General features: G+C 48.2%; 1 protein-coding gene across 1 annotated transcript in view; it reads left to right on the forward strand.

The window, feature by feature from the left end:
- Nucleotides 1-208: 208 nt before the first annotated feature.
- LOC143768255 (uncharacterized) overlaps nt 209-14,056 on the forward strand; it is a 73,643-nt gene continuing 59,795 nt past the window's right edge. Inside the window, exons 1-5 of the mRNA XM_077256948.1 lie at nt 209-354; nt 480-659; nt 742-859; nt 943-1,040; nt 1,224-1,314. Of these exons, the coding sequence (XP_077113063.1) occupies nt 283-354; nt 480-659; nt 742-859; nt 943-1,040; nt 1,224-1,314 (559 nt within the window). The 5' untranslated portion in view covers nt 209-282. The remainder of the gene's footprint in view (nt 355-479; nt 660-741; nt 860-942; nt 1,041-1,223; nt 1,315-14,056) is intronic.

The raw sequence follows: 14,056 nt of genomic DNA on the forward strand, positions 1-14,056 counted from the left end.
AACGTATTCAGCTGCCGACTCCGAGGGAGAAACTGCTTGTTGTCTGTGGCCTAAATATATAGGTTTTATTAGTAGATGTAAAGAAGGAAACTAAATACTGTAAAATAATAAATCTCCTCATATGTTTCCCTTATTATCTCCAGTAATTGTATTATTACACAGGATTTTTATGATGTTACATCGGCTCATCTTCTTCTCATTCAGGTCTCTACAATATCGGATCCTCTCAGTGAAGATCTTCTATAGAAGAGAATTTTCCTGAATTACCTATCACAAATTAATATGGACAGAGACAAGATGGCGGAGAGGATATTACACCTCACCCTAGAGATCCTCTTCCAGCTTACTGGAGAGGTGAGAGATTCTGATGACGTCACATTACATCATTCTTATCTATGGGAATAACAAACAGAACTGGAGAGGTGAAGACTCTGGAAATGTCTGTAGTGAGATTTATTAATGTATCTCTCCATAACCAGGATTACACAGCAGTGAAGAAGACCTCTAGTGAACACTGTCAGGACCCTGTGTCTGAAGGATGCAGAAGACCCCTGAGCCCAATCATGGGGCCTCTACCTCACCCCCTGATACATGAGGACATCAATGACCAGAAGATCCTAGAACTCACCTACAAGATGATTGAGCTGCTGACTGGAGAGGTGACACTGCTGGGAATGCTGGGACATTGTACAGTAACACTATGAAGGGATCGGGGGATGACGGTATCATTGTATGTGTCAGGTTCCTATAAGGTGTCAGAATGTCGCTGTCTATTTCTCCATGGAGGAATGGGAGTATTTACACAAAGATCTGTACAAGGACGTCGTGATGGAGGTTCCCCAGCCCCTCACATCACCAGGTAATAGACAGGACTAAATACACACGGCCTATAATTATCTGTATGTAAAGAATGAATTTAGTCCCTGTATGTGTTTCCTCCAGATCTATCCAGTAAGAGGACAACACCAGAGAGATGTCCCTATCCTCTTCTTCCACAGGACTGTAAACAAGAAGATCCCAATGTTCCTCAGGATCATCAGGTAGATGGAGAGGTGTCAGGAGATCTCCCCTATGATGTGTAGATGGCTGTGAAGGTCTTGTGCTCAGTCTTGTTTTATCCCCCAATATTATATGTTTTATACTTGTGTAATGAGAACGGTGGAGATGGCAGGATTAGAGCTGATCATAGATATGACTTTTCCATCTATCTGTGACTTTTTTAGAGTGAAGATCTGACCCATATTAATACTACAGAGACATGTGTGAGGGGTGATGAGTGGTGTAAAGAGGAGATTCCTACATGTGACTACCCAGGTGAGTAGTAACCACTAAATGTACAAAACTTTATTAATTACCATTAAAATACAGAAACAAACATAACAAAAGGGTAATCACAGGAAAATGACAGTGGTCAACCAAGAGCAAGGAAGGCACCACAATAAAACAGGCAATAAAACTCAAGGCAAAAACATAATGATAGATATGTAGGTATTCTCAAAAAGTGCATTGTGCTGACAACATGTGCGCTTGAAGATCTAATAGGTATGGCGTATGTATAAGAATACAAATGAATAACGGCACAAGAGAGGTGCAAAAAGTCAATAACCACAGTGGTAAAAAAAGCAAGAACCATAAAGCCAAAATAAAAAGGTTATGCCTAGGGGTTTACCTGAAGAGCCGTGGTGCCTACCACCCTATTGCACGTTTCGGCGCAGTGCCTTCTTCCGGGGGTCTGGCGTCATGAAGAAATGGTGCCCTTATATATGTCAAAAGCATTAATCATGATTGGTATGGAAAGAGGATGTGACGCTTGCTCAAAAGGCGACGCATGCGCAGTCGACCGCTCGGAGGTAAGAATCAATAAGGGCGTCATCGGATGAGAGAGAACACGTCACCAGGCCACACCCATGGGTGAACACGTGAGCGTGGCCGTGGACGCAACCCGCCGAGAGCAGAAATGAAGACGCCGTCGGCAATGCCAAACAACGGAGCTCCGGTGCGCACAGAGCGATTTAACATGAAGAAAGGTGTCAGGATACCATAGGAGGTAAATTGTGAGTAAAATCACATCCTATGTTTTTGCCTTGGGTTTTAATGCCTGTTTTTACTGTGGTGCCTTCCTTGCTGTTGGTTGACCACTGTCATTTTCCTGTGATTACCCTTTTGTTATGTTTGTTTCTGTATTTTAATGGTACTTAATAAAGTTTCTCCTATGCCTCATTGGGGGACACAGGACCATGGGTGTTATGCTGCTGCCACTAGGAGGACACTAAGTTTACACAGAAAGATTAGCTCCTCTTCTGCAGTATACACCCCTTCACTGGCCAGGATTCAACGAGTTCTTGCTTAGTGTCTGTAGGAGGCACTTGGGTCTGTTTTCAGACCCCAAATTTCTTATTTTTCTGTAAATTTTTATTTAACGGAGTGAAGGGGGTGACGGATTCCTTTTATAGGGTCCGCTCTCCCCCGAACCACCAACAGGCGAGTATACCTCTCCGTCCCTCTCCTGCGACGTCTGGGGCACGCCAAATTTTACTGGGGCGACGGTTCCTCCTTGGTCCCGATCTCCCCCCCTGCAAGACGGCGAGCACATAGAGCCCGGCTCTAATGTCCCTCTCCAGGGCTCGAAGAGGAGAATGTATCACCTGAGACAAGGCCCACATCTGATGGCGTCACACAGCCCCAAGACAAAGCCCCCTTGGGGAACAGAGGAAGATGTTTCAGGGGCCTCTGCCTCCCCCATCCAGGGTGCATGGATTGAGCGGGCACCCTCACAGTGACAGGAGGACCTGCGACACTGTAAGTACATACCCTCCTCGCGCTCCCATCTGTGGCAGAGGTGCAGTCCGGGTCCCTGGAGAGAGGCGCCGTCAGCCGGGGTCAGCGGTGGTCAGCAGCGCTCCGTCGCGGCGGCTGCGCATCGCCGGCAGGGCCCAGAAATTTAGTCCCCGGCTTTTCAGCCGGACTAGGCCGCAGTGTGCAGATCCGCCCACGGCTGTAACCCCGCCCTCTATATTGGCGCTTCTCCTCTGGGACGAGAGGCGCCCTGCAGAACACGAGGGCCATATTGGCAATCATCTCCTGCGGGGACAACAAGACCCCGAAGGTGGCTCACGCTGACTGGCACTACCAGGACCGCCTCAGCTACATTCCTTCCCGGGGACACAGGCACAGGACCGTGGGTAAGCCGCTTCAAGAAAGCTTAACCCCTTCCCTGCACCACAGTGCATATCCTGCCCCTGTCTCTAAAGACACTGTCTCAAACTAAGGAGACCAAAAAGGGTAACAAGAAGCACACAGTGTTTTTCACTTCATGTGCCACTTGCAATACGGCCCTGCCCCGAGCTCACAATACCCCGTTATGTGCGGATTGAGACCCGGCCTCTGTGCAGTCGCCGCCGCCAATGTCGCAGCCGACCTTGCAGAGCCTAGTCCCCCTGAGTGGGCCACTTCCCTGTCACAATCTATGGCTTCCCTAGCCAAGGCAATTGACTCCCTCTGGGGTCCCTCTTTAAGTCAGACTGCGGAGGACACGGGCGACGGTACGGATCCGTCCACCAGCAGGGGGTGCACTCTGTCACTAAGGGCTCGGAGTTCCAGAAAACGTACCCATGTCCCATCCCCTGACCACGGGTGCATTTGCTTTTCAGCATCTGCAACTTCAGTCTCCCATTCCCCTTCTCCTAAATGACTCTGAATATGAGTCCGACGATTCTTACGTCCAGGATTCCTCGACTTCCCAAGAGACACTCGATTCTCTCATTGAAGCAGTCAACAAGACCCTGAAGGTGGATGACGATTCCGTATCCACTCCGGAACATGCGGTGTCTTTTAAAAAGACTAAACGGGTCCAAAAAGTATTTGTCACTCATCCTGAGTTTAAGGAAATCGTACAAAAACACAGGGACCGTCCTGACAAACGCTTCATGGGTCAAAAGCCCATCGAGGCCAAATACCCTTTTGCTCAGGAACTAATCAAGGACTGGCTGCAGTCCCCCTCAGTGGACCCTGCTGTATCACATCTCGCTTCCAAAAGTATCCTATCTCTGTCAGATGGTTCCTCAGTCAAGAACCCCTCTGACTGTCAAATCGACTACCTGGCTCGCTCCATCTTCGAGGCCACAGGAGCCTCTCTCTTCCCATCCTTAGCCGCTTCTTTGGTGGCTAAGGCTATGGTCGCTTGGGCTGTGGTGCTTACCACGACCATCCAAGACACTAATCTCCCTCCAGAGGCGATCAACTTGACTAACCAGATAGCTCAAGCCGGGGACTTCGTGGTTAACGCCTCAATAGACACGGCCAATTGTGCTGCACAGGCAGCCGCAAATGCAGTCTCCATCAGAAGAGCCTGTGGCTCAGAGATTGGCGAGCAGATTCTGCTTCCAAGCGTTCTTTGACATCTCTACCCTACCAACCTGGTCGCTTATTTGGAGAAAAATTAGACCAAATAATCTCGGATGCTACCGGGGGGGGGGGAAATTTCTCCCCCAACAAAAGCCTACCCGGCCGTTTCGGTATCCACAATCTCGATTCCGGCCTTTTCGCAGCAATCCCAACTGGTCATCTATATCCTTCTCCCCGGCATCAGGACGAGGTTCGCATGCTGACCGAGGCCCCCAGGTCTCATACAGACCTAACCACAACTGGAAACCCAGACCGAGATCTTCTGGGTCTAAAGGATCCAGATCCCTTAGATCCTCCAGTCAATGACTCGTTGCAACATCCGCAGGACATCAACAAAGTAGGAGGTCGCCTACTTTTGTTCCGTCAAGCATGGCTCTCGGTCGTCCACAATGAGTGAGTCAGGGAACTGGTATCCTCCGGATACAAAATAGAATTTTCCTCTCCCCTGACACGTTTCTTCCAGTCGTGTGCTCCCAATCCAAAGGCAACAGCTTTTCTTCAGGCCATACGGGCGCTACAAAGGGATGGAGTCCTCATTCCGGTCCCTCAAGTCCAAAGGATCAAAGGGTTCTACTCGAACCTATTCGTGGTCCCAAAAAAGGACGAACCGCTGCGTCCGATTCTAGACCTAAAACTTCTGAACAAATTTGTCAAAATTCGGCGCTTCAGAATGGAATCCCTCCGCTCTGTCGTCGCTTCCATGGAAAAAGGAGAGTTCCTGGCATCTATAGACATCAAAGATGCTTACCTCCACATCCCAATTTTTCCTCCTCATCAACCGTTCCTTCGCTTCGCTTTTCGCGAGGAACACTTCCAGTTTGTGGCCTTGCCTTTCAGCCTCGCCACAGCTCCCAGAGTTTTCACAAAGGTCATGGCGGCTGTCATGGCCATTCTTCATTCCAGGGGAGTGGTGGTACTTCTGTACCTGGACGACCTACTGATAAAAGGCCCATCATACCCAGCCTGCGAAGAGTCCGTCAATCTCACGGTGGATACTCTTTCTCACCTGGGTTGGAAGATAAACTTCGAAAAATCCTCTCCGATCTTGACTCAACGGATCTCCTATCTTGTAATGATACTGGACACTTCCCGCGGTCTGGTCATTCTCCCTCCAGACAAGACCTTGGCCCTGCAGCGGGGAGCACGGAGCCTTTCCCGTCCAGTCTCCCACTCTATTCATTTCAGCATGCGCATTCTCGGGCAGATGGTAGCAGCCATGGAAGCTGTTCCGTTCGGGCAATTTCATCTCTGTCCCCTACAACATGCGCTACTGTCGGCGTGGAACGAGAACCCATCCTCTCTCGACCACCGTTTCATTCTGTCCCCAGAGGTCAGAAAGACCCTCAGGTGGTGGATGCTGAAGTCCTCCCTGAACCAGGGAAGGTCCTTCCTCCCAGTGCGGTGGCTGGTGGTGACCACCGATGCCAGCCTCATGGGCTGGGGGGCGATTTTCAACCACCACACAGCACAAGGGCGGTGGTCCACTCGAGTCTCGTCTCCCCATCAATATCCTGGAAATACGAGCTATCATGCTAGCATTGTTCAGGTTTCACCATCTTCTGGTGGGTCACCCTGTCAGAATCCAGTCCAACCACGCCACAGCTGTGGCGTACATGAACCGTCAAGGGGGAACCCGCAGCAAGACGGCCATGCTCGAGGTGTCCCACATTCTCCGTTGGGCCGAGTCCAACCATTCGCCCATCTCGGCGATCCACATACCAGGTGTGGAGAATTGGGCGGCGGACTTCCTCAGCCGCCAGGGTCTCGCCTCAGGCAAGTGGTCCCTCCACCCGGAAGTTTTCCAGCAGATTTGTCATCGATGGGGGACCCTGGACGTGGACCTCATGGCCTCCCGGTTAAACAACAAGGTCCCACAGTTCATTGCACGATCTCTCGACCCACGTGCCGTCGGAGCAGATGCCCTGGTCCTGCCGTGGCGTCAATTCCGCCTCCCGTACATTTTTCCCCCTCTTCCTCAGCTACCGAGGGTCATCAAGAAGATCAGGGCGGAAGGAGTACCAGTTATCCTCGTGGCGCCGGACTGGCCGCGCCGAGCATGGTACGCGGAACTGGTTCAGCTGGTCACCGACGTCCCCTGGCGTCTTCCAGATTGCATGGATCTTCTCTCACAAGGCCCGATTTACCATAAGAACTCAAGGGCCCTGTCTTTGACGGCCTGGCCATTGAATCCTGGATTTTAGGCCAAGCGAGTTTCATTCCCAAGGGGTCCTCCACTATACCATGATCAGGGCTAGGAAACCCGTGTCCAGGCGCAGTTACCACCGTAAGTGGCGAATCTTCTTCGCTTGGTGCGACGCACAAGGACGATCTCCTCTGGTATTTTCCATTCCTGCCATACTGGAATTTTGCCAATCAGGACTAGAGTCGGGTCTCGCACTTAGCTCTCTCAAAGGACAGGTGTCAGCATTGTCAGTCCTGTTCCAATGAAAAATTGCCAATAGATTACCAGTGAAGACGTTCTTTCAGGGAGTTTCCCGCTTGGCACCTCCCTACAAAATGCCTTTGGAGCCGTGGGATCTTAATCTGGTCCTTGGAGCTCTTCAGGAGAACCCCTTCGAACTGCTGCAGGACGTCTCTCTGACCTTACTTTCCTGGAAGGTAGTTTTTCTTGTGGCTATTACATCCATTAGGCGTGTCTCGGACTTGGCGGCACTTTCCTGCCGACCCCCGTTTCTGATTTTTCACCCGGATAAGGCAGTCTTGAGGACCTCTCCTTCTTTTCTGCCCAAGGTTGTTTCCTCTTTTCACCTCAATGAAGAGATTATTCTGCCTTCATTCTGTCCGGCACCAGTCCATCGCATTGCGAAAGCTCTGCACACTCTCGATGTGGTGTGGGCCCTTCGACGATACATCTCACGGACGGCTCCCTTCCGCAAGTTGGATGTCCTATTCGTACTTCCAGAGGGACAAAGGAAGGGCTCTCCCGCTTCCAAGGCTACTCTAGCCAAATGGATCCGATCGGCTATTCCGGAATCCTATCGTGTCAAGGATGTTCCTATCCCCGCAGGGATTAAGGCCCATTCTACTCGGTCGGTGGGCGCCTCTTGGGCCATCCGGCAGCAGGCATCGGCACAACAGGTCTGCAAAGCTGTGACATGGTCCAGTTTGCATACTTTTACAAAACATTACCACATTCATTCTCTATCTTCTGCAGACGCCGGTCTTGGCAGGCGCATTCTGCAATTGGCGGTACCTTAGCTGTAAGCCAGTGGTACATGGGGTATTAGCAGCTATGTTGTTTCCCGCCCAGGGACTGCTTTAGGACGTCCCATGGTTCTGTGTCCCCCAATGAGGCGTAGGAGAAAAGGAGATTTTTGTGTACTCACCATAAAATCTTTTTCTCCGAGCCAATCATTGGGGGACACAGCACCCACCCTGTTAGCCTTTTGGCTCGTTGTTGTTTCTTCTTTGGTTTTGACATAGTTTTTATTGTCTTTCATTTAATACTCCTACTCCTTTACTACTGAACTGGTTGAATCCTAGCCAGTGATGGGGTGTATACTGCAGAGGAGGAGTTAATCTTTCTGTGTTAACTTAGGCTTCTGCCACTAGGAGGACACTAACACCCATGGTCCTGTGTCCCCCAATGATTGGCTCGGAGAAAAAGATTTTACGGTGAGTACACAAAAATCTCCTTTTTGTACATTTGTCTATTGGTTCGGTTTGGTGCTTTTTTCCTTTATATGATTTTCATTAATTGAGCAGTGAGGGCCAAGTGTGAATATCTGTACAATAACAGGATGTACAATAACAAATTGTATTGTGGTAAAGTGTTAGCCAGAAAAATCAATGTGAATACTTTTCTGCCCAATGATGACAAAAGTATTCTAGGAATGATACCTTAATTGGCTAACCAGAAAATATGTTTGCAAGCTTTCAGAGTACATGTGTGAATTGTATTCATGTAGTGACTCATAAATCCAAGTGTTACCGTAAATTGAGTCCTAGTGTCAAAGAATTGAATATCTTCATTAGTTTGAATTCTCAAATTTTTCTTTCTGTGTCATCCTTAAAATGACCTTTTAGTATGAAGACTTTTAAGTCTGTCATACAACGTCCAGTTCGAGAGAAATGTTTTCCCACAGGCGTGTCCACAATATGAGCCAAGCACAGGAGAAATGCATGTTCTTTTGAAGGGGCTAACATTCTGTCCTACAAAACAGCTTGATAGGGCTCAGTTCTGTAGCAATATCAAGGAATTCTTCCACAGATTTCTACTCAAAGAATTCTTTCATAACAGATATCACATCACAAGACAATGTGAACGACACAGCAAAAAAGCAAAAGAGGACAAACTGGACCCCGCAACCTGGCCATAACCAAACTCTGGATCACTACATTGACTGTTTCCGTAAAAAAGTTAAATCTGACATTTTGGACTGACACCATAAAGTGACACAAAATATCACTATGGAGGAAAGAAAAGCCATACAATCCTTAAAAGCCAATAACAATATCATTATCAAACCAGCAGACAAAGGAGGAGCTGTAGTCATAATGAACACGACAGATTACATCCAGGAAGCAAACAGACAACTCTTGGATATAAAATGCTACTCCACTTCAGGGAGATCCAACCAAAAAATACACAGAGGAACTAACACATATCATCAATGGATTTGATTCTACTTCATCCTCAATGCTGGAACTAACACCAGACAATCCCCAAACAGGTACTTTCTACATGTTGCCTAAGGCTGGGTTCACATTGTATTAGTGCAGTCCGTTCAACGCATGCATTATTGCAAGTGCTGTTCAAGATCGCGTGACATATATGATTGCTCTAGCACAGATACTCCATCTGCGCTAGCGGTGACGGACCCCGAAACGCTGCAGACCACGTGCGAGGGTCCGTCACAGAATGCGTTATTATGATACGTGTTAGCGATGCGCTACATAATTGCAGTCAATGGGTGCGCTAACGCATCCATTACATAGCGTTAGTGGCGTTATATAACAGATGCCGTCAGCGCATTGCCATTAACGCAATGTGAACCCAGCCTAAAATACATAAAGAAGGTAACCCTGGGAGGCCTATCACCTCTGGTATTGGGACTTTAACCGAGAATATCTCCGGCTGGGTGGAAAACATTTTGAAACCCTTGGTGAGGCACACACCTGTTATGACCCCAATGGCGAGGGTCTCAGAGGAACGTGGAAGTCTGCAGAATACAAAAATCCAGCTCATAGGGCAGTGGTAACTGGGTTGACCATATATCTACTCCTAACGCCAACACTAGAAGTAGCCGGGGATCATTCCTACGTTGATTCTAGATGACACGCGCCAGCCGGAGAATCTAGCTACCCCTAGTAGAGGAAAACAAAGACCTTTCTTGCCTCCAGAGAAGGGGACCCCAAAGCTGGATAGAAGCCCCCCACAAATAATGACGGTGAGGTAAGAGGAAATGACAAACACAGAAATGAATCAGGTTTAGCACAGAGAGGCCCGCTTACTGATAGCAGAATAAAGAAAGGTAACTTATATGGTCAACAAAAACCCTATCAAAATCCACACTGGAAATTCAAGAACCCCCGAACCGTCTAACGGTCCGGGGGGAGAACACCAGCCCCCTAGAGCTTCCAGCAAAGGTCAGGATATAGATTAGGAACAAGCTGGACAAAAATACAAAACCAAAACAAATAGCAAAAAGCAAAAGGCAGACTTAGCTGATATAACTGGAACCAGGATCAGTAGACAAGAGCACAGCAGACTAGCTCTGATAACTACGTTGCCAGGCATTGAACTGAAGGTCCAGGGAGCTTATATAGCAACACCCCTAACTAACGACCCAGGTGTGGATAAAAGGAATGACAGAAAAACCAGAGTCAAAAAACTAGTAACCACTAGAGGGAGCAAAAAGCAAATTCACAACACACACCCAGCTATATCCAGGACATCACGGATACTCTTTGCAAATTGTCAGCGCTGGGCCCACTTCCAGAGGACACGATACTAGCCACCATGGATGTAGAGGCTCTCTATTCCAACATTCCTCATGAAGATGGAATTGCAGCATGGATATTGTTCTTTTGAAGGAAATATCTAGCCACAGAACCGGCACTGCAATTTATCAGGTTTGTGCTCCATCACAATTATTTTTCTTTTGGGAACAATTTATACCAACAGTGTATAGGCAGCGCCATGGGAAGTAAAATGTCCGCACAATATGCTAATTTATTTATGGCGAAACTGGAGTAAGGATTTTTGTCATCTTGCTCTATTAAACCTCTTGCATACTTCTGCTACATTGATGATCTGCTAATAATCTGGACAGGCTCAAAAGATAATCTACTCACCTTCCACAATAAATTCAACAAGTGCCACCCAACCATCAAGCTCGCCCTAAACTTTTAAAAGACCCATATACATTTTCTGGACATGACCATATACATCAAGGACAACGCCATACAAACATCAATTTACCATAAGCCCACAGGACGTTCGGCTTATCTTAGATGGGACCTCTATCATCAAAGGCACACAAAAAAAATCCATCATCTACAGTCAAGCTCTGAGGTATATTCGGATCTGTTCAGACAGTAAAGACAGGGAACTACAACTGCTATCACTGAGGAACACATTCCAACAACAAGGATACCATCCACTGCTAATAGATTAACAGATCCACAGGGCTACAAGGGTCCCAAGAAACAGCCTCCTGGATTACACACTGAGGGAAGACAACAGGGTGCTTCGTGGTCACATACAACCCCCACATGAGCATCCTAAGGGAAATTGGTGCTGATCTCCAACCCATATTCCAGAGACCACAAACTGAAAGACATATTCCCAGAACTACCACTTCTCTCCTACAAATAGCCCCCTAACTTAAGGAATCTGCTTGTCAGAAGTGTTCTCTCATCACCATCAGTGACGGGCACATTCCCATGTAACAATAAAAAATGCAAAACTTGTACTCACATATTACCAACAAATATAGTCCGTGTACCAAACACAAATCAGGACTATAAGGTCATGGGTTCCTTTCCTTGTACATCCTCCAACGTGGTGTACATGATACAATGTACGAGGTGCCCTGGAAGTATCTACCGTATATACTCGAGTATAAGCCGACCCGAGTATAAGCCGACCCCCCTAATTTTGCCACAAAAAACTGGGAAAACTTATTGACTCGAGTATAAGCCTAGGGTGGAAAATGCAGCAGCTACCGGTGAATTTCAAAATTAAAAATAGATGCTCCATACCCTTCATTATGGCCCCATAGATGCTCCATATAAAGCTGTGCCATATAGAATGCTCTGCACCGTTCATTATAGCCCCATAGATGCTCCACATAAAGCTGTGCCCCACATAGAATGGTCTGCACCGTTCAGTATGGCCCCATAGATGCTCCACATAAAGCTGTGCCCCATATAGAATGCTCTGCACAAGTCATTATGGCCCCATAGATGCTCCATAGAATGCTGTGCCATATACAATGCTCTGCACCGTTGATTATTGCCCCATAGAAAGCTGTGCCATATACAATGCTCTGCACCGTTGATTATTGCCCCATAGATGCTCCATAGAAAGCTGTGCCATATACAATGCTCTGCACCGTTGATTATTGCCCCATAGAAAGCTGTGCCATATACAATGCTCTGCACCGTTGATTATTGCCCCATAGAAAGCTGTGCCATATAGAATGCTCTGCACCGTTGATTATTGCCCCATAGATGCTCCACATAAATCTGTGCAATATATAAAGCTGCTGCTGCAATAAAAAAAAATGACATTCTCAACTCTCTTGCTTGCAGCTCCTCAGCGTCCCGTCTCGGCGTCTCTCCCCACTGACTGTTCAGGCAGAGGGCGGCGCGCAGATTAGTACGTCATCGCGCCCTCTGACCTGAACAGTCAGAGCAAGAGGACGCGAAGACGGAACGCGGACAGGTGACTATAAGATACTTACCAGCTCCCGGCGTCCCTGGCTCCTTATCCCGGACAGCTGGTCTCCGGGTGCCGCAGCCTCTTCCTCTGTCAGCGGTCACCGTTACCGTCATTAGAGGAATGAATATGCGGCTCCACCCCTATGGGAGTGGAGTCCATATTCATAACTTTAATGAGCGGTACCATGTGACCGCTGAACAGGGGAAGAGCTGCGGCACCGAAGACCGTGGGACGGGCAGGGGGAGCGCCGGGACTAGGTGAGTATGCGACACGCTCTCTCCCCCTCACCCGCCGACCCCACCGCCGACCGTGACTCGAGTATAAGCCGAGAGGGGCAATTTCAGCCCAAAAATTTGGGCTGAAAATCTCGGCTTATATTCGAGTATATACAGTATATCGGGGAAACTATGCAAAGACTACAAACTAGGATGAATCTACACAGACACACAATCAGGAATGAAATGGACACACCTGTGGGAAAACATTTCTCTGGACCTGGACACAGTATGACAGACTTAAAAGTCTTAATACTAAAAGGTCATATTAAGGATGACAGAGAAAGATAAATTTGAGAATTCAAACTAATGAAGATGTTCATTTCTTTGACACTAGGACTCAATTTAACACCTGGATTAATGAGTCACTACATGGACACAATTCACACCTCCACCAGACAGACTCCAGATAACTAAAGGTACCTTCACACTAAACGATATCGCTAGCGATCCGTGACGTTGCAGCGTCCTGGCTAGCGATATCGTTGAGTTTGACAGGCAGCAGCGATCAGGATCCTGCTGTGATATCGCTGGTCGTTGCTGAAAGTTCAGAACTTTATTTGGTCGTCAGATCGCCGTGTATCGTTGTGTTTGACAGCAAAAGCAACGATGCCAGCGATGTTTTACAATTGTAACCAGGGTAAATATTGGGTTACTAAGCGCAGGGCCGCGCTTAGTAACCCGATGTTTACCCTGGTTACCATCGTAAAAGTAAAAAAAACAAACACTACATACTCACCTTCTGATGTCTGTCACACGTCCCTTGCCGTCCGCTTCCTGCACTGACTGAGTGCCGGCCGTAAAGTAAAAGCAGAGCACAGCGGTGACGTCACCGCTCTGCTGTTAGGGCCGGCACTCACACAGTGCAGGGAAGCGGACACCGGGGGACGCGAATGTAAGTATATACTGTTTGTTTTTTTACATTTTACACTGGTAACCAGGGTAAACATCGGGTTACTAAGCGCGGCCCTGCGCTTAGCAACCCGATGTTTACCCTGGTTACCCGGGGACTTCGGCATTGTTGGTCGCTGGAGAGCGGTCTGTGTGACAGCTCTCCAGCGACCACACAGCGACGCTGCAGCGATCGGCATCGTTGTTTGTATCGCTGCAGCGTCGCTTAAGGCCCCGTCTCACATAGCGAGATCGCTAGCGAGATCGCTGCTGAGTCACAAGTTTTGTGACGCAACAGCGACCTCAGTAGCGATCTCGCTATGTTTGACACGTACCAGCGACCCGGCCCCTGCTGTGAGATCGCTGGTCGTGTCGGAATGGCCTGGACCTTTTTTTGGTCATTGAGGTCCCGCTGACATCGCTGAATCGGTGTGTGTGACACGGATTCAGCGATGTCTTCACTGGTAACCAGGGTAAACATCGGGTTACTAAGCGCAGGGCCGCGCTTAGTAACCCGATGTTTACCCTGGTTACCATCGTAAATGTAAAAAAAACCAAACAGTACATACTCACATTC

This window comes from Ranitomeya variabilis, chromosome 4 (assembly GCF_051348905.1).
Source record: "Ranitomeya variabilis isolate aRanVar5 chromosome 4, aRanVar5.hap1, whole genome shotgun sequence".
Taxonomy (NCBI): Eukaryota; Metazoa; Chordata; class Amphibia; order Anura; family Dendrobatidae; genus Ranitomeya; species Ranitomeya variabilis.